A 20,724-nucleotide genomic window follows, 5' to 3' on the forward strand; every position below is an offset into this window, starting at 1 on the left:
TTCATACACATTAAGTGAAAATGGATCACTAATCCAGTTTTTGCTTACATCAGGAACAAGGAAACATTTATGGAACACACTGCTTTGAATCTAATGTCACTATTTGTTATCCCTGTACTTTCATCTAGTTGGAGAGCAAAATAGGGAGACAAATTGTTTCTAATAATTGTGTCTTGGAATTGGCTGCCAAACTATCAATTCTCTTCTTTTGACAAAAGTATTAAGTAAAGGTCCTTGGCAGTTTTCCTGTTAATGTAGAAACCATGTTTTTTTAAAACAGGTAATACAAGTTCTCCAGCTATTGTGTGTGATTTTTTGGGTTTTGCTGTAAGTTGAAAAACTTCAAATAATGTTCTAACTACGTTTTCGTGTGTGGTTTTTTAAAAACTTTTATTTTCCTAAAACTTTTGCTCCTTACTTTTGAAAAAGGCATTTTGCTTTGAACATGATGTTTCCCCCTTTCTTCTTATTTCTTTTAATGTAAAAGTCTGTAACTTTTATTCAAGTCTTCCTCTATTTCCTGTAAGGACAATTCAGCCCCCTAGGATCCATGGACATATCAAATGTGTCAGCAGCATCATTTAAAATCATCATCTTCTATAGACATCTGGAGCCTGGCAGTCATGACTACTACAGTTTAACACGGGAAAAACTCGAATCAATGGGAAAGACCCCAAAGGTTGTATTCAGATTGTTTATTGTCAAGAGTATGACAAACACCCCGCCATACTATGTCAACATGCACCCAATTCCACATCAACTGCTCAAAATAGCACTTGCAAAAATTACAGTAATCTAGTCATAATTGATGGTTGGTTACACAAACGTTGTTAACAAGCACTAAAATGGAATTACAGTGTACTCTAGGTAGTCTATTATTGCTTGTTGACACTGCAGCTTTGGATCTACTGAAGAGAATCCACTGATATGCCTGAGTTATCAAACTGCATTGTTCTACCAAACTCAAACTATAAAATGCTGGAGAACACTTAAAAAAAAGAAACTGAATATTGCTAATAGACACATAATGTTCCTAGCACATGGACATGCTGAATTCATGGTATTTTTTAAATAAGGCTTATCGTATTATTGATGGTTTATCAAGGGCACTCCATTAACGTATGGAATACAGGCAGTAAAAATGTGGGAGGAAAGAGATCACAGGGAAAGTGATGTCAGCATATTGGGACCTCTTCAGCGCTCCTCCTCCTGGTCCTTCCCAAAAAGATATCTCGCCTTTCAGAGTAGCATCCTATTCAGCACTAAATGCCTGCCACTTCAGCAAACATTGTGTGCATCCACAGGGCTTTTTTTTTTTTTTTTTTGCATGTCTGTACGGCCATCTCTAGGGCCCAGGTTCCACACTCATCATTTCTTCAGAAGAACAAATATGACTATTCGGTGCATACAATGCGAATGTGCCATCACAAAGAAGGAAGCATTGTCTGTGTTATCTTATAATCCTAGCACCAATATTTAATATTAGGCTGGCAAACATTTATTTTCTGCAAATTGAAAAATCACTTTAAAAGTCTGCCAATCTAATTGAAAACCAGTTACCTGCTATGTGGTTTATGCTTGCAATATAAAATGTTTTCTCCTGCGCTGGAATCATCTGATGTGATTGTGCAAGTTATAATATAAACTCAGTGTTGAGTTACTTGAATAAATTAAGAATTATCTTTTATTTCATAAACTGATTTGCTCTATCAGTTGCTCATAGTTCTTGACTACTCTATTTACTGAAATATCAAATCTCAAAATTTTGAAATGTGCATTCCAGTTCTCTCATTAAAAACAGCTATAAAGGTTATTTTGAACAAAGCAAGGAGACACACAAAATAAAAAAAAATCTGCTGAACATTTGGGAGAAAGAGAATACAATTGTAAAGTTAACTCTGATAAGATTTCATATGTAAAGACATGGTGATTGGGGTTTTTTTGCTAACAGATGGTAACATCATTGTAAAACAACATGTTTTCCAATGAATTTATTCCGGTCCTCCATTAAAAGATCCTGAATAATTCTGTAATCATTGTTTTGGAACATTGTTTTGAGAAAAAAAAAAACATTTTCTCCACAAAAAACATTTTCACAAAAGCTGACAGCATCAGGACTTTGAATGTTCTCCTGAACAGGGGCGAGGAACCTACAGAACTCCAGAAATCACTAGAATATCATTCCCATCAATCCTGACTTTTGGTCATGAGGGCGGAATGAAGGACGTGTCAGCAGCTAGAGTCCAAACTATTACCTCTGGAAGGTCACCGATTCTCACACCTCCACTAAAGAAAGATTGGAGTGACTTTTAAAAATGACTGGATCTATTTGTGACAAATTGTCCTTTCAGAGATGAATCAAAAGTTTCTTGGTACAGTCTTCATATCAACAGTTTCTAAGCACTGCTTCTGTATCACTCTTCCTTGCTTGGTGCAGTATAATTTTTCAGCAGATTCCCTCCTCAGCACCAATCCTTTGATTTGACATGTGAACAATACTCGCATGATTAATCCCTGATTCTCCTGCCAAGACTTGCGTTCCCATAAATAAAACTACATGTTTATTTAAACATCGCAACGTAATCATACGACAGCATCCAAATTCAGAGTACAAATCCATGGAGTGCGTGGCAATTTCAATACATTATGTCACTTGTCAATGGGTGAAGACGTCCATCCATTGCTCAGCATACTGTCAAAATATTTTTGTTGTTGTTGAAAAAAGCCTGTTACCCATCAGATAACCTCTTTACCATAAAGACAGCCATAATGAATACTGAACTTGTGAGGCATGAAAGGCTGACCTTCAGCAGCACACACACATACACATAGACAAACCCTGGAGAAATCTTGGCCTAGTTCTGTCTTTCAATAGCCCTCTTCTTGCTGTAAGAGCTGGGAGAGGTTTTCAAACTTAACAGGGTGAAATCAAGCAGCGATGTAACATTTTCTACTACAAGATAAAACAGGTCAAGTCTGTGTCCTAAGTGTGGCTGTTTATTTCCTACTTGGGCATCACATCTCTGCTATTTTCAGGAAGATGACATTCTTCTTCTGTGAATTAACAAGGCAAACAATGCATGATGAGATGAGTGGGTGGGACAACCAAAACCACCATAATACAGCCAGATTAGACAAAGGTGGTAATCAATGCACTGTATACAGTAAGTACTACACAGGTCAGACTTCAAAAGAGGCACAATTTCTCTTAGAAAGGCAAGCTGGGTCTAGAAATCCATCATGTTTTGTTTTTTTTCCTGATGGATCCTCCTGTTTTGAATGTCTGGACCTTTGAATATATGTAATGAACTTAAGGAGAGTAAATATCTGGGGAAAAAATGCTACATCAGTAAGTGTTTTTCTCCCCCAAATAATTCTGATGAACTTGTCAGCACCTGATCATTTTCTATGTGCTTTTAGTGGCATAGCTGTCATTCAATATAGACTGAAAACTGAAAAAAAGAGATTGAAACCTATGTTATTATTTTAATTTTTAAAATTTTGCATACAAAGCTTTTTTAGTTGTGCTGTATTCCAAGAAAACAATTGCCATTAAGTCTGCTGTTTTGTATCCTGAATCGGCTGCCATTTTGTGCTATGACTGGCATTTTGGATACATGAAGTTTTAGAAGATGACAACGGCTAAGCATTAAGTCAGTGATTAAAAAAAATTATGGTTCTATTTCATGTTGTATCATTATTGTAATATGTAATTGCTGACATGATTTAACAATGTAGTTGTACATTGTCTTCCTCATTTTTAGTACTGAAGGCTGAAACAGATGTCTGTATACCTTGAAAACTTTCATCAAGATTTTAAAAAGAACAGTAGATGAGGATTATGATGCATTTAGGTGCTATACTTTGTGGGACCATTATTCTGATGTTGTAAGAAGTATAACTAGTGCCGGACATGGAAATGATGCAGCTCTGGGATTCAGGCATAGCTGTGTTTTGGTGACAAATGCTAAGATCTCAGTTGTATCTACCAGCATGGAAGTATGTCTCATGTCCACAGTTTAAATATCTCTTAAAATCCACTGCCACATTTTGGCAGGTTACTCATTCTGAATAAAGTGAGATCAGCCCAAAAGAGATCTAAATCAGTACATGAACAATTGGAAGAAAAACAATCCATTTATGTAAATAAAAAGAAATATTATTCGCGATTATCTGAGTAACCCTGAGAAAATGCAAGGGCTATAACAGAAGATAACTCTTAGTAAGAAAAAGATGGCTACCCAAGTGTTTCCAGCATTTTACTAGTCTGAATATAAAACATCCTCAATTGTGTATAAAGATTAGAAGTATATCCTATCAATTCCTCTTATATTGAAGACATCTGTTGGCATTTTACTAATTTCATCAGATTTTTTGCAGAACCAAAGTACTTGGTTGCATCTGAGGATCATTTTTTTAAAATAAAAATTCCATTCCATGCTCTCTCATTAAAAATATCACTATGTGTCTTTTAATAATGCTTTGTTTTTCCACATCCAATAAAATAAACTCCCCAAATGTTTAATCTTAATGACCATTTGTAGGAAAAGTAAGAGCCTTTAAAGTAAAACCAGCCTGTTCAGAACACTTCTTCATTTTCCATTTTGCAAACAAAATTGTTGAAGGGCCACACTATTGTTAAATATACCATACCTACACAGACCTTTGAATATACCATTTGATTTGGGTCTCCAAGAGAGGCTCTACAATAAACATGACATATGACTACGGCCTATTTGCCTAATTTGCTGGATCCTTATCACACCATTTATGCTGAATGAACTTAGAAGGAATCAGGGACTCTCATATTGGACAGTTTGTCCGAATAACAATTTAAGAAGCTTGCTCATTATGAAAACCCACTGCAGTCACACAAGAATGATCCACTTCCAGTTCTTCGCCCAGCATGTCTTCACAGTTTTGCAGCCATGAAATTGATATGAGGTTTCACCAGAGGGAAGAGGGGTAGACTGCGTTTGAACTCCGTCATATTCTGAATCACGTCTGGCTGCAAATAAACATTTCAAGAAAGATACACTGAGAATGCAGCACACACATGAATATGCATAGTGGCACACTCATTTTTAAAACCAAATGAAAAGCGACCATATCTGAAATTTGGAGAATCAAAATGTGGGCTGTGAATCTAAACTAAACAAGAAATCTCACTTTAAAGCAGGACTGATCAAAGGCGGGCTCTCTAACCATTGCTGGATTGCAACTTCTAGGGTCCAGCCTATCTTCGACACTACATTTCCTTCTATGAATCGGCTGGGGAGGCCCTTCTCTTGGTCCCATCACCATCTCAAATATGGTTGGTGGGGATGAGAGGAGGACCTTCTTGGTAGTGGCTCCCCAGCTCTGGAATATCCTCATTAAAGAAATTAGATTCGCCCCCACTCTTTAAGCCTTTTGGGTGAGTTTAAAAACATGGATCTCTTTACACTAGCCTTTGACCCTGTGTAATCTATGGTCAGCTCGATGATCCATTGATTGTGTCACTCTATACTCTGATTTGCTACTGTAGATAGCCAGCATTATTCACAAGTTCTACTGCATTTTAGGAAATTTTATAATTTTTACAATTCTTACAATTTTATTAGTTGGGATGTTATGTGTGTTGTTATTTTTATAGTTATGTCACTGTGTATATATACTTATCTATTGTTGTTTATATGCGGCACTTGGAGTGCTTTGTGAGCCGCCCTGAGTCCCTTCAAGGACATGGTGGCAGGGTATAAATAAAGATGATGATGATGATAATAATAATAATAATAATAATAATAATAATAATAATAATAATAATAAATCATATCCTAAGAGTGGAGGATGCTGGGAGTGGCAGTCCAATAATATTTGTAGGCCTTTGCTTCAGACAGCCCTGCTTTAAAGTCAATGTTCCTGTGATGAGAAAGATGAGAAATTACGAAGCTGAGTTTTCAACCGGTTACAGCAACAGCTGTTTTAGAAAAGCTACAATAAACTGCTTCAATATATTTATTTATTTATTACAATATTTATATCCCGCCCTTCTCACCCAACAGGGGACTCAGGGCAGCTTACAATAAAACGCATATATAAAAATTATACAGTGCAATATAAATCAGTTAAAAATTATTATTATGATCTTACATCAGTATTCATAAAATACATTATAAAATACAGGTAGGCGTGTTCAGTTCAAAAAACTGTCGATTGAGTTCCAGCGTACATGATAATAATTAATGCTGCCAATTATTATTCAAAAGCGTGGCCCCACAACCAAGTTTTAACCTTCCTACGGAAGGATAGGAGGGAGGGAGTCTGCCTGACTTCACTGGGGAGGTCGTTCCATAGGCGGGGAGCCACTACTGAAAAAGCCCTGTTTCTCGTCCCTGCCAGCCACACCTGTGAGGCTGACGGGACCGTGAGCAGGGCCTCATCTGATTATCTTAAGCTTCGAGGTGGGTCGTAGCGGGAGACACGTTCGGACAGATAAGCTGGACCGGAACCGTTTAGAGCTTTATAGGCGAAAGCCAGCATCTTGAATTGTGCTCGGTAGCTAATCGGCAGCCAGTGGAGCTGGCATAACAGAGGAGTAGTACGCTCCCTGAACGCCGCTCCAGTTATTAACCTGGCAGCCTCCCGTTGGACTAACTGAAGCTTCCGAACAGTCTTCAAAGGCAGCCCCACATAAAGTGCGTTGCAGTAGTCTAAACGGGATGTAACGAGAGCAAGGACCACTGTGGCCAAGTATAATGAAATACATACGGTTAGATAATTTCCAAATGGTTCACAGGAGATAATACTAGCTCATGAGGATAAATTTGCATCAAGCCACCAAGTATTTAGAAGGGAGTATGTCAGCTAAGCAGTTCTAAGAAGTAAGTAACATTTGAGCTTTTTGACAAAATCTGCCATTTGGTGATAGAATACAATGGTAAAAATTGGTTCTCAGACAAAGGCTGGAGTTTAAAGACAGTGACCAAACTAAGACACAACCGTCTAATTATACTGAGATTCAATGTTTGGAAAAATCATCAGAAAATAGCATTTATATTATAGTCAATTATTTCAAGACCCTCTGAAGGCTGGTTCTCATAGTGGCAAATCAGCACAAATAAAGCAAAAGACTGACAACAAAAAGTCCCAGAAGCAAGGTAGTTCCCACTGTTGTGGCCTATGCAACCTTTCTGGCTTTAAGACATGAACTCTGAACTCTATAAACACATCTAAAAGCACAACCCCTATATCTGCAAACATGCTCATAACCCATGTCGGACAGTATCTTAGGCATTGACCATTTTTAATGAATTATTATGAAAAACAAATTCTTTTTACCTGTGGCAGTGCTGGTGCTGGTGCCAGGTTTACATCGTTTTGGCATGGAAATTCTCCCACAACAGGACCTATTCAATAACAACAACAACCACATCTAAATCTGATAAAATATTCCAGTAACACATACACACTCTGCATGGACCATTCAATGTAAAGAACTGAAGGTACTTTTTGCATTTTTGGAAATCTTCAAAACTTTTCTAAACATTAACTATCCTCCTTCTATGCATAAATATACTTCTACCCATCCACTAGAGGTCATAAAATCCTTCCAGAATTTAGTTTTGTGGGACAGTATGCTTGCTCTACATTCTAAACAGCTCTTCTGGATAGAATTGAACAGAGATTTCTGGAAAGAAAATAATTGCCGTAAATACTTACATGAATCCATCTCCCTTGCTAATACATGTACAGATACTTTATGCCTTCTTGGAGCGTCTATTGCCAACAAATCCTGCGGGGAAAAGAACATGGCCAATTACTTCAAGAGACCATTTATTTATGTCAGTATTTATATTCCACGCTATATCTGAGAATCACAGCATAGTGTAGAAAAATATATAAAAATAACAATAGCAATAATTTTATATGAAAGAAATATGAAATTATTTATCACTTAAAATGGTTTAAATAATTAAAAGTAAGGCCAACCACAGCATATGTACAAACTGGATAAAACTGATTAGGCTTTTTGTCTTAGCACCAAAGTAAGACCAGCACTGTTGTCGACTGGTCCTCCGAGGGGAAGGTACTCCATAACCAGGGAGCCAGAGGAGAGAAGGCCTTCTCCCATGTCCTGCCACAATGCAGTCTCCCTACTGGTGTGACCCAGAGAAGGACAGGAATATACCAGGAGAGATGCTCCTTCCAAGCACCAAAGCCATTTAGATCTTTAAATGTTATCAGCAGCAATTTGATTTCTAGTTGAAGCATACTGGCAGTCAGTACATTTTCTTTAAAACTGGTGTCATATAATTTCCTTATGGTGTTCCAGTTGGCAGTCTAGTTGCCATAATTTGTAGTAACTGCATTTTCTGAGTTCTCTTCAAAGGTAGCCCTGCAAAGAATGCCTTGCAGTAGTTTAATCAAGAAGTTACCAGTGCATAGTAGACAAGCTTACGCTTGCACCAAGCACTTTCAAGCCATGGTTGACTTTCAGCAACAAAGGTGGATTCTAGAGCACTCCCAAACTATGCACCTGCTTCTTCAGGAGAAGTGCAACCCCATTAAAGGCAGGCATCTTATCCAGTACCTAGACCCAAGAACCATAAATCCACAGACACGTACTAACATCCAGCTTCAGTTTAATGACTTCCACCCAGTAGATTATATAGCACCTGATCCCAATTGGCTCTTCACTACTCAGAATTTTAACAGACAGTACACTTTGGCAATAAAAATGAAATGCCAAGGTAGATGATGGGAGACATCTGGCTTGAAAATAGTACATATGAAAGGGATCTAGAAGTATCAGTATTTATTTTTATTATTTTTCTTTATCTTTATTTATACCCTGCTTTCCCCCCCATGAGGACTTAAAGCACCTAACACTCTACACTAGGCAAGTTTTAAAGGTGCAATACAAACGTTAGTAGACCACAAATTGAACATGAGTTAACAGAGTGATGCAGCAGCTAAAAAAAGCCAATACGATTCTAGGCTGCATCAATTAGTGTCAAGATCAAGGGACGTCATAGTCCCACTCTATTCTGGTTTGGTCAGACCTCATGTGGAAAACTGTGTCCAGTTCTAGGCACCACAATTTATTGACAAGTTGAATGTGTCCAGAGGAGTGGGACCAAAATGATTAATTGTTTGGAAACCAAGCCCTAGGAGGAACAGCTGAGGAAACTGGGTAGTATCATCCAGAAATCCAGATGAGCTTAAATAATCAAAGACTTTACCAAATTGATATGTTTTGTTGTATATTTTATAATGTAATTTATCTTAACTTTCTTAAAAAAATCTCTAGACATTTCTCAATAAATTAATTGGAAATACTGTGATCAACTTACCTTATAAAAGTGCATTATGTTATCCTTTGTAAGAGTTTTGAGAAATGCCACTTCAATGTTATCTGGACAACAATGGTGAAAAATTCATAGTTATGTATTGCTTTCATAGTTTTAAAAAGCTGTAAAATCTCAACACATGTTTGCCACTGAAAATATTGTTATCCTGAATGATAAATGTATTTCTTGGACCCAGTCCTTAACCATGGCTAAGGGATTAGTAGTGCTAAATTTCCATCAAGCCTCTGTTTCATAGCCTGTGGAAAGAAAGGGATAAAGCAACCCTGGGATATCTGAATTGCATAATTCTCTCTTTCAAAAATATGAAGTACTGTATTATATTTATTATTTTATGCCTTCAAGTCATTTGATTTATGGCAATCCCAAGGTGGAGGGCAGGTTCTTGGCAGAAATTGTCTTCCTCTGAGATTGAGAATATGTGACTTGTTCAAAACCTTCCACTAGGTTTCCATGGCCAAGCAGGGATTTGAACCCGGGTCTCTGTGTTCTACTCCAGCACTTAAACCATTGACCATGCTGTCTCTTTCTATAGCACCAGATAACACTATGTAACACGATTTTTGTTCCTGGGTTATAAATGCCGTTTACTAATTGGTTCTATCATAAAAACATGGGAAAAAAATTATTAAACTGCAAAAACTTTGTTTTTGTGGGACATCCTACAGCACATTTTGCCATAGTTTATCATTCATTATCTCATAGTCTAACCACTTCAACTTAGTTTGTGGAAGCCACAAAAACAAAAGTGTCTGGAGTATAAAAAACTGCTTTCAAAGTAAATACTGCACAATTAAACAGGAAATAATATTTTCAAATGAGGAACAGATTTTTTTTCAAATTTTGTTACATAGTGTAATTATTATAAAATGTGTTCTAAAAATACATGCCAAGCTTCCAGACTTTGGAAGAAATGTCTTTTTGGATTATACCTCTTAGAATCTCTCGGCTGTAGTCTAAAAATAAAAATTCTTCAAGATTTGGATGTGAAAAATTGAGCATTATTTTATTATTTATCATAGCCATTTTAGATGAGTCTAATTGTTACCTCTGTCACAATTTTACTATTCTAGTCATGGTGGAGTTTAGTCATCTTCTTCTTACCTCTGTCAAAGTTATATTGCTGAGAAATTATTTCTCCCCAGTATTTTGCACACTCGGCAGACAGTTTCTTTGGTTTGTCAAGGCGACGAATTGCTAAAGCCTGGATATGCTTTTGAAATGCTTCTTCTGACATCTCTCCTACACATTTCTCCATGGTTTTCAAGAAAGCTTCAACCCTGCTCTCCAAATAGTGTGGAGGCTTTTCTGACTGGATGATAAATCGCAGTCCTTGGATACCATTAGCTCTTCGTGGACCACTGAACACAATGTACCCTTGAAAAAATATAAGCAAATTGAGTCAATTCATAACTTATCTCTCATCAAAAGCATCTGCTTTTAATAGAAGGAAAAAAGATGTTTTTATTACTTTTCTTAAACTGTGTAAATTCATATTGAGTTCTAACATGATCATTAATCCTTTAATGGTTTTATACCAGGTGTATAGTTGTCATGACTAGTACAGTTCTAGCCCGCACATATTGTCTGCTGAAAATGTTAGGAGCAATGCAAGGTCCCCATTTCTCCTGAGGAGAAGAGAGCTTGGTAGATAGAAAGATACATAGAGTAAGGCCCATCACTGTGACATACTTAAGAGTGAAGTAGGGAGAAGGTCATTTAGACTAACCTGCTATGCTAGCTACATTTCCCCTTTAATATTTTAATCTGTTTTTTATTGTATGGGAAGAGCTCTAAAAATAAGTAATGGGAATCCACAGTCATCACACTTCTGACCTATTACTCCATAGGGTTTCCATCTAAAGCCTCCTGGCAGTCAAAATCTTTTATATTACTGGCCTCTTCAAATAATCCTGACTGAAAATGTTAGTAACTGGTGAGAAAAGACATAGTTTGACATGTCTCACTCCTTCCAATTACAGTAAACTACATAACTATATAATTGATGCAGAGCTGTAAGCTGGGTTCTTATTATTAATATTATTGTTTTTAATGACGTGTGAGTAGCATATAAATAACATTTGACTATTTCGTTTGTTTGTTTTTAAACTATTTACACAAAGGAATATTACGCCATGCTGTTAAAGAGGCTGCTATTTTTATCTAACGTAATGTGAAAAACAGAGAATTCAAGCACTTCAACTGCATAACTTTAAGTATTCAAAACATTATATAAGACGTGTGTTCAAATTATATAGTATGAAGCATCAAAGGAATCTAAACAACAAATCAATTTGCAGAAGTCAGAGATAAAAATTAAAAACACAACAACAATACAATTAAAACAGTTGAGCAGTAAAATAAAACATCATAAAATACATTAGGTAAAGGTAAAGGTTTCCCCTGACGTTAAGTCCAGTCGTGTCCAACTCTGGGGGTTAGTGCTCATCTCCATTTCTAAGCCGAAGAGCCGGCATTGTCTGTAGACACCTCTAAGGTCATGTGGCCAGCATGACTGAATGGAGCACTGTTACCTTCCTGCCAGAGCGGTACCTATTGATCTACTCACATTTGCATGTTTTCGAACTTCTAGGTTGGCAGAAGTTCGTCCCCACCAATCGTGTTTGTGACGGAGGCAGGAGCGAGAGAAGGGCCTCCCCAGAAGATCTAAGAACCCGTGCTAGTTTGTAGGGGGAGATACAGTCGCGAAGATAAGCAGGACCCGAGCTGTTGAGGGCAAACCTGCGATTTGATTGGGGCCGGAAAATTATCGGCAGCCAGTGGAGCTGCTTCAGAAGAGGCGTGCGCTCCCTGTAGCTAGCTCCTGTTAACAACCTGGCCACTGATCTTTGCACCAACTGCAGTTTCCGGGCTGTCTTCAAAGGCAGCCCCACGTAAAGCGCACTGGAGTAATCCAGTCTAGATGTAACCAAAGCATGAACCACCATGGCCAAGTCAGATTTCTCGAGGTATAGTTGCAGCTGGTGCACAAGTTTTAACTGTGGAAAGGCCCTCTTGGCCACCACCAACACCTGAGCATCAAGTGTCAACGCTGACCCCCAGATTGCAGATATGTGTCCTCAGGGGGAATGTAATCCCACTGAGCACAGGTAGCCACCCTATACCTGGATCGGTCCAGCAACTGACCCGAAGGACATCAGTCTTGTCTGGATTAAGTTTCAGCTTGTTAGCAATGGGGAATTAGGAACACTCGATGTATCTCATTATTGTTTAGTCATCCTGAATCAGAGCATTGAGTACAACTACGATTCTGCCTATAAAACTGAAACAAAAAGTCTGCCAACTGAGACTTTGATTAACACTGATGTCCATTTTGAGCTATGTTCAGTTAGACCAGGCTTAGTGAGAGTTCAAATCTTTGATCACTGGAAGGAAAGCAACTAGCCATATACTTTACATGCTCCCATGAGTTCGAGGCCAGACAGTGGCGGGGTGAGCACCCATCAATTAAAAAAATAAAAAATAGCCCCTGCTCGTTGCTGACCTAGCAACCAGAAAAATAGTTGCATCTATCAAGTAGGAAATAAGGTACCACTTATAAAGTGGGGAGGCAAATTTAACTAATTTACGATGTTGGAATGAGGAAGTTCCATCACACTGGATTATGAAGCAGCTGCTCCCCCTGTGGCCAGAATTGAATATCCCCTCAGGAGAAGGTTAAATTGCCTCTGTGTCTGTCTCTGTCTCGGTTCTATATGTATATAATCTGATCCGCCCCGAGTCCCCTTCAGGGTGAGAAGGGCGGAATATAAATACTGTAAATAAATAAATAAATAAATAAATAAAATAATCACAGATGGGTGGGAGAAGGGTTGGGACAGAGGGGCATGAGAATGGAAGGTGCATGTGTAATTCTCTTGCTTGCTCAGGCAGGCGGGGGGGGGGGAATAAAAGACTGTGAAAGGTGTACACATGCATTCCCTCACTTAGCTGGACTGGTGGGGAAGGGAACAGAATGGAAAACATATGGGGGAAGATGTGCATGTACTTTCCCTCATACACTTACTTGAGAAGGGCGAAAGGGGCCGAGATGGGTGAGTGCAAAGAGAGAAAGTGTGCATGTGTGTTCTCCTGTGCATTCACTTGTACAAGAAGAGAGAAAAGGGGACTCAAATGCAAGGAGAGGTGTACTCCCTCATGTGCATACTCAGGAGGGGAGGAAGGGAATGGGACAAAGAAGCATGAGGAAGAAGGGTGCATGAGTGCAATCCTTCACATGTGGTGGAGGGAATTTGGATATATAGCTTGATGAGAGAAGGTGCATGCATGCTTTGGTGTTCACTCACTTACTGGATCAGGCAGGTGGTAAGGATGTGTTATTAATTGTTTATCCCATCCTATGTATTTTTCTGTATTGCACTTATTGTACTGTATTATTATGTTGTAAGCCACCCCAAGTCCTCTGGGGAGAGGGGGCAGGATACAAATAAACATTATTATTATATTTATTATTATTGGGTCGGAACAGGGGAGCATGAATAGGGAGGGTATGCACGCATGTTTCTCGCACATTGGCTCGCTTGGGTAGAGGGGAAGAAGATGGGAAAAGGGAGTATGAGGAGGGAGGGTGGGCGCATACATTCACTCAGGTAGGGATAAAGGGATGGGACAGGGATGCTGTTCGGTGGATATGTGTATGTGGTCACTCATTCAAGTAGGGGGAGTGGATGGGAAGGGAAGAGATGAGAGGAGAGTGGGTGTGCATGCATTCCTTCCCACATGTCTCAGAGGGGAAGGGGATAGGAGTGAGAGCAGGGAGGGTATGTATGTTGCATTCCCTCACTTACTCACTTGGGCAGGCAGAAGGATGAAGATGGGGACAGGGGAGCATGAGAAATGTGTGTGCATGCATTCTCTTGCTCATTCACTTGGGCAAGTGAGAAGGGGATGGCATGGGGAAGGTGTGTTCATAATATAATACAGTGGTTCCCAAACTTATTTGGCCTACTGCCCCCTTTCCAGAAAAAATATTACTCAGTGCCCCCTGGAAAGGGGTGTGTGGCTTAGAGGGGTGGGCATGGCTCCTGCTCAAGAGGACGGGGCTGAACCTCTCCCCTAGTCCAAGATGCAGGACTGGGAGGGGGAGGTGGGCGGGGCCACAAATGGGCAGCCAGGACTGGGATGGGCAGAGTTATGAGCTCTGAGGCAGGGCTGAGCTTCTATCCCTGTCCTGTGGCGCCTGCCAGGACACAGGGGGCGGGGCTAGAGGAGGGGGTGGGGCTAGAGGAGGGGAGGGGCCTCTTCCCAAGTGCCTGATGGGGCTGAACCTCTATACCCCGCCCCGTGTTCTAACAAACGCCTCAGGGGAGGTATACAGAGGCTCTTGGGAAGAGGCCCCATCCCTAGCCCCACCCTTTAGTTCTAAAAGGCCTCTCAGGAGAGGCTCAGCCCTGTCTCGGGCTCTTGGAAAGAGGCCCTGCCCCCTTCCCTAGCTCCGCCCTCTGTGTCCTAACAGGCTCCTCAGAAGAGGTATAGATTCTCAGCCCTTTCTCCGGCACTTGGGAAGTAGCCCCTCCCCGCCCCTCCCCTGGACCCGCCCCCCTGGATCATTGCAGCGCCCACCAGGGGGAGGTAGCGCCTACTTTGGGAATCACTATTTTTATATGCCACCACCATTTCCCCGAAGGGACTCGGGGGCGGTTTACAACTGAGACCAAGCCTAGCACAACAAAGTTTACGAACGAAAAATACATTTTGTGTGTTCCCATCTGCCTTCACTTGCTTGGTAGGGGAGGGGACAAGAAGGTGAACATGAGGGTAGAAGAGCATTTGCATTTGCTCGTGCACTTGGGTGGGCAGATAGATGAAGGGAATTGGGACAGGAAGGGTGATAATAGATTATAGATATTTGCATTCCTTCATACATTAATTTGCTCGAGCATGGAAAGAGAATGGGACAAGGAAGCATGAGAAGGGATAAAAGGTGGTGGGCAGGTTTTTGGGAAGGTTGGGGGAAGGAAGGAAGAGAGAGCTGAAGTGGGAAGAATGGCAGCGGGAGATAGGATAAGGTAATGGGAAGGGACTGGTGGTACTCATCTGTTTGCCCAGTAGACTAACACTATTAACTCTCAATGCTACAACACTGCCATGCCATCCCCTTCCCACCCATCTGCCTAAGCAAGAGAGGGCTCAGGTAACACACATGTGGCTGTGTACAGTCACCCCATAAATACAGGTACTTTACTGTGTGTGTTTGGACAGCTTAGGGATATTCACAGTTTTCTGACTTTGGTGGGGGGTCCTGCATCCTCTAAATCCCACAAAAGCAGACAGTTGACTGTATACTGAATTGCAAAAAGACAGAGAACCAAATGCTCACCTAACTGCTCCTTAGTCCGCAGGGTATTGAAGCAAGGCTCTGAGATAATCTGACAGAAAAGTTCCAAAAACATATTCTCTGAGGTGCTTTGCATATCTGTTTGATAATATATTTCTATGCCGCAATTATTATGAACTTCATTCCTCTGTTGATAGACGAACCAACCTCCTACAAAAACATGGGAAACATACAAAAGGTCATTTTGGAAGAGAGCCAAAAGAGTCAGTCGTTAAATAAACAAAATATGAGTTGAATGTGAAACAATGCACTCTAGGTGAATGGTTCTCAGAGTTTAATTCTCCAGATGTTCTGAATGTTAGCAACAAGAAACTCCAACTGGCAAAGACATTGGCTACAGGTTCTATCAGAGATGCTCAGAATCTTCAGCCCGAAATAGCTGAAGAGCCTCTATCTTGGAATTGAGCATTACATATATATGGCATGTGCAAGTCATGGATGAGGACCCAAGTTTAGCAATGTGGATTTTCCATAAGCAGAGGACATTGCCTTTCAACTATATCAGTAGATCAAGTGAGTATGTGTTCTGAAACAATGCCAAAGAGGGTTTGGGTAAACAGTGCTTCCAGTATGTAAATTAGTAAATATCCCCAAAGCAGTATGCAATCTGTCAATCTGTAGCTCACAACTTTTCTATTGGTTTTACTATCCCACACTGCAAAACTGTGAATAAATTCTGAACATGTATTTGAAAGTTAAGTACTGAGAATTAAATATTTCATTTGCATAATTATTCCACATTGTATTCAACAAGCCAGGGTTTCCCCCCCGATCTAATGGTACAAAAAGATGTGTTAGTTTTGCAAACCAATCACATTGGCATTGATTCTGAAGAGTTCTGTAGTGTACCACTGAAACCATGCCACAGTTTCTAAAAACAAATTAGAGGTGATTGAAAGGATATTTGTCCTCAGGTTTTTTTTCAAGTTCCATGCAGCGTGAATCTCACTTTTAAATGAGCTTACATCTAGAAGGACAACTTACTGTCAGGCAGCTGCACTTCTCTGTATCGTACTAGCTGACTGGGAAGCAGGGGTTTTGTGTGAGCATGCTCAATGAGAGTGTCTTCAACCATCTGCATCATTCCTAGCGCAGCCTAAAGAAAAAAAATTGTTGCAGACATTATTCACCCCCTGATAATTTTCCATTTGGGAATGCATAGAATTGTAACAGGCAAGAATACGGCACAGTTTTTATTCTACATGGTAATAGGGTGACTCCTGTTCATATGAATGCAACTAGTTGCATTATCTGTATAAAGATATATTATTTTGAGAATTTAAGTGCATGGATCTGACATGCAATCTTTTAAAGTCTTTCTTTGTTAAGTTGATAATGGGCATATTATATAATGAAATGATTCTAACTAATATGAAAGAGTTGGTCACCAGAAATACATACTTTAAGGGGAAGTGACTGTGTAAGTTGCAACTGTGGAACAGAGATAAGAAGACATGGACCTTGGATTTCAGGAAAGTTGATTTTAACCAGGTTCAGGGAATTACTGGGTGAGATCCCATGGCAAGACATGCCATAGGAAAAAGAAACCCAGCGAGGGTGAGAGTTCTTGAAGAAAGTGGAATCGCAAAGAACCCCATGGAAGAACAACAACAGGAAACTTATGAAAAAATCTTCCAAAAGCCCAGACTCCCCCCCCCCCCCAAAAAAAAGAGAACTGTGAGCTTCCATATGGAAGCAGAAATCTTGGTAAAGTATATGGATTGCAAAATAGGATTTATAGTCAATAATCCCCTAGTTAACCTGTAGTCAAGCAAACTGCATCCCAAAATACTGATGTGCTCTCTGAAATATAGAAATACTATATGTGAGATTATTGTTTTTCCCTCTTTCTTCCTTTATTGTGGAATATATATATATACACACACACGCACACACAGAAACATACAATTTTTGATATTCCACAATAAAAATGCAAGTATTTCCCCCCAGTTCCACCACTTTCCCATTCTCACACATGAACCCCCATCCTTGAATTCTCTTTATGTAATATGAAGGTACAGGAATACTATTGAATATTTAAAACTCAGTATGACCAAGCATGTAATCATTTCCCTTGGTTTCACTAGCTATTCTATTATCACTCAGAATCTTATTAATCTTATACATAGCCATCTGTCTGAGGTTCTCAAAAGATTATTGTTGATCATAAATAGAACACACACCAACAATGTGATGCTGCAGGAAAGGAGGCAAATACTATTTTAGCCTAATGTAATAGATGCATTATTTCCAAGTCAAGGGAAGTAATAATCCTGGTATATTTTGTGCTGGTTAGGCCTCAACTTGAGTTCTGGGCATCTCATTTGAAGAAGGAGATAAACAGGTTGGAGAAGATTAAGATAATGGTAATGAGGATTGCACTATATAACCTGATTTTTGTTCCTGGATTATAAATGTCATTTCCTAAATGGTTATGTCATAAACACATGGAAAATTTTCATTAAACTGCAAAAAATTGTTTTTGTGGGAAATCCTGCAGCACATTTGCTATAGTTTTTCAATGAATATCTCATAGAAATATTCTGGAAGTTGTAGCCAATCAGCACCCCCACCCCACACTTTTTCCAGGACCTCATCTACACTACTACATAATACACTATAACTGCGTTGGACTGCATTATATGGCAGTATACCGTGTTTTCCCAAAAATAAAACATCCCCCGAAAGTAAGACCTAGGAGGAGGGATCCACTGCCACAAAGGAAGGCATGTGCGGCTTCGCTTTCCTCGGGGGCAATGGCTCCCTTCTTCGCCCAGGAAGGTGAAGACCAACTTCGCCTTCTTCAGCGGTGACGGCTCCCTCCTCCGCCCAGGAAGGCAAAGGAAAAGACCCCCTTCACCTTCCATCGCCTTCTCCTTCCTCAGTGGCGACGGCTCCCTTCCCCTCCACTGAGGAAGGAGGAGGGAAAGGCACAGGCCCTCCCTCCTTCTCCTTTGCGCTGCAGGCGCCTTCCTCAGTGGAGCAGAGGGGAGCAAAATAAGACATCCCCTGAAAATAAGATCTAGTGTATCTTTGGAAGCAGAAATTAATAGACACTTCTTATTTTCAGGGAAACACGGTAGATTCATATAATTCAGTTCAATGCAGTAAAACTGCATTCCAAAACTGCATTATTTGGCAGTGTAGACCCAGCCCAAGTCAAAAGCCTGCTATGTTAAATGGTTTTTTAATCAATAAGAAGTTGTTGTGACTCAGCCACAGCATAGCCAGAGTGAGGATGAAGAAGGGGATTCTGGGTTTCAGATACAAGAGCCAGTTGAGTCAGAAGATGGGCTGCAGGAAGATGGCATGGGAATACAGGCTGATTCAGAGGCTCGAGAATTGCAGTTTGAGCAGAATGAACTGTTGACCCCAGAAGCCAGATAACAGCCAGGATGACATTCCCATGGGAATTAACGAGCAAGAGATGTCTCAAATCCCGGTTCAGGTGCAAGATAACGAAGACCTTGAATTATCTAGGGCGGACCGGTTGTTATGGAAAGGAGTTCAGCTCCATAGGAGTGTGAGGCTGGCGGGAAAGAGAGAGGCCTCTTCAGGGAAACGAAATGCTTTTCTGGGGTGCTTTTAAAAGTGTGTGTTTGCAGATAGATCTTCGTCAAAGCAAATTCTCACTTCCCCTGTGTGGATGTTCATGCTTCATGCCTAAGAGAAGTTTTCTGGATCTATGTAACCTTTGGGCATTTGTTCTTTGGGATCTATTGTCTACTGTTTTGACCTACGGATTATTGGATTGCTATGACTTATGGACTAATGGATTTTTATGGCTTATGAACTAATTAGATTCCTATTGACTCTTTTATTGCAACTTTGAAAAACCTTTCAACTGCCTGCTTTGATATATATTTGCATTTGCTCAATAAAACTTCAAAAGACTTTCTTCTGTGTTTGACTGAGTGTCTATAGCTGGGGTCCTCAAACTTTTAAAGCAGAGGGCCGGTCCACAATCCTTCAGACTGTTGAGGGGCCAAATTATCATTTGGGGAAAAAAACCGAACAAATTCCTATGCACACTGCACATATCTTATTTGTAGTGCAAAACAATAACAATGAAAGAACAATACAATATTTAAAAATGAAAATAATTTTAACCAACATAAACCTATCAGGATTTCAATAAGAAGTGTGGGCCTGCTTCTGGCCAATGAGATAGTCAGGTTAATTAGGATTGTTGTTGTTGTTGTGTGTCTTCAAGTGATTTCAGACTTTGGGCGAGCCTAAGTCGAAAATTATTTATTTATTGATTTACTACATTTATTTACTACATTTATATCCCACCCTTCTCAACCCGAAGGGAACTCAGAGCAGCTGTATGTACATACAATATATTATATTATTAGCATAGCACAATATTAGCATTATACTATATTGAACTATACCACTATACTGTAATATTATATGCAATATATAACATATAATTAATATTATTATATGGTATTATTGTTAGTATTATATTGTATAAAATGATAATATTCTTTTCAATATTATATGTATATACAATATATTATATTATTAAAACTGATATAAAAATATTATATTATAAATGAGGACGGGGGCCAGGTAAATTACCTTGGAGGGCCGCATCTGGCCCCCGGGCCTTAGTTTGGGGACCCCTGGTCTATAGCAAGGTGAACTATTCTGAGGTGTGATAGAAGTGGTTTTTGTATGGCGACTTATCAGAGGCAAAATGACACTGTGAAATAAACTGAGTGTAAAATGCAATAAAACACTTCTAGCACCCCTAATACAGGCCCACTTTGGATACATATAATCTATACCAATTACAGTTCAAGAAGACAACATTCCATTTTTCCTATATGGGCTTCTCATGTTATTTTTATACATTTTTCTCTAGAGAGATATATTAAAAGAGAAACAGAGAATGAAGAAACATCTAAGACAACCTTTAAAATCCCACTGAAAATATATGAAAATTTAAAAAGCAACTCAGCCTATACAGAAACTAAAATATTTGGTTTTAAGTTCATGTATCTATTA

General features: G+C 39.5%; 1 protein-coding gene across 4 annotated transcripts in view; it reads right to left on the reverse strand.

Annotated features, from left to right (window-relative positions):
* Nucleotides 1–680: 680 nt before the first annotated feature.
* Nucleotides 681–20,724, reverse strand: part of ide (insulin degrading enzyme) — an 86,118-nt gene continuing 66,074 nt past the window's right edge. For all 4 annotated transcript variants that reach the window (XM_062976148.1, XM_062976147.1, XM_062976149.1 and 1 more), the window contains exons 19-25: nt 16,693–16,804; nt 15,691–15,858; nt 10,455–10,727; nt 9,336–9,397; nt 7,702–7,774; nt 7,321–7,388; nt 681–5,008 (exon numbers count right to left, since the gene is read on the reverse strand). In XM_062976148.1, the coding sequence (XP_062832218.1) occupies nt 4,913–5,008; nt 7,321–7,388; nt 7,702–7,774; nt 9,336–9,397; nt 10,455–10,727; nt 15,691–15,858; nt 16,693–16,804 (852 nt within the window). In that variant the 3' untranslated portion in view covers nt 681–4,912. The remainder of the gene's footprint in view (nt 5,009–7,320; nt 7,389–7,701; nt 7,775–9,335; nt 9,398–10,454; nt 10,728–15,690; nt 15,859–16,692; nt 16,805–20,724) is intronic.

Source organism: Anolis carolinensis, chromosome 3 (genome assembly GCF_035594765.1).
Source record: "Anolis carolinensis isolate JA03-04 chromosome 3, rAnoCar3.1.pri, whole genome shotgun sequence".
Classification (NCBI taxonomy): domain Eukaryota; kingdom Metazoa; phylum Chordata; class Lepidosauria; order Squamata; family Dactyloidae; genus Anolis; species Anolis carolinensis.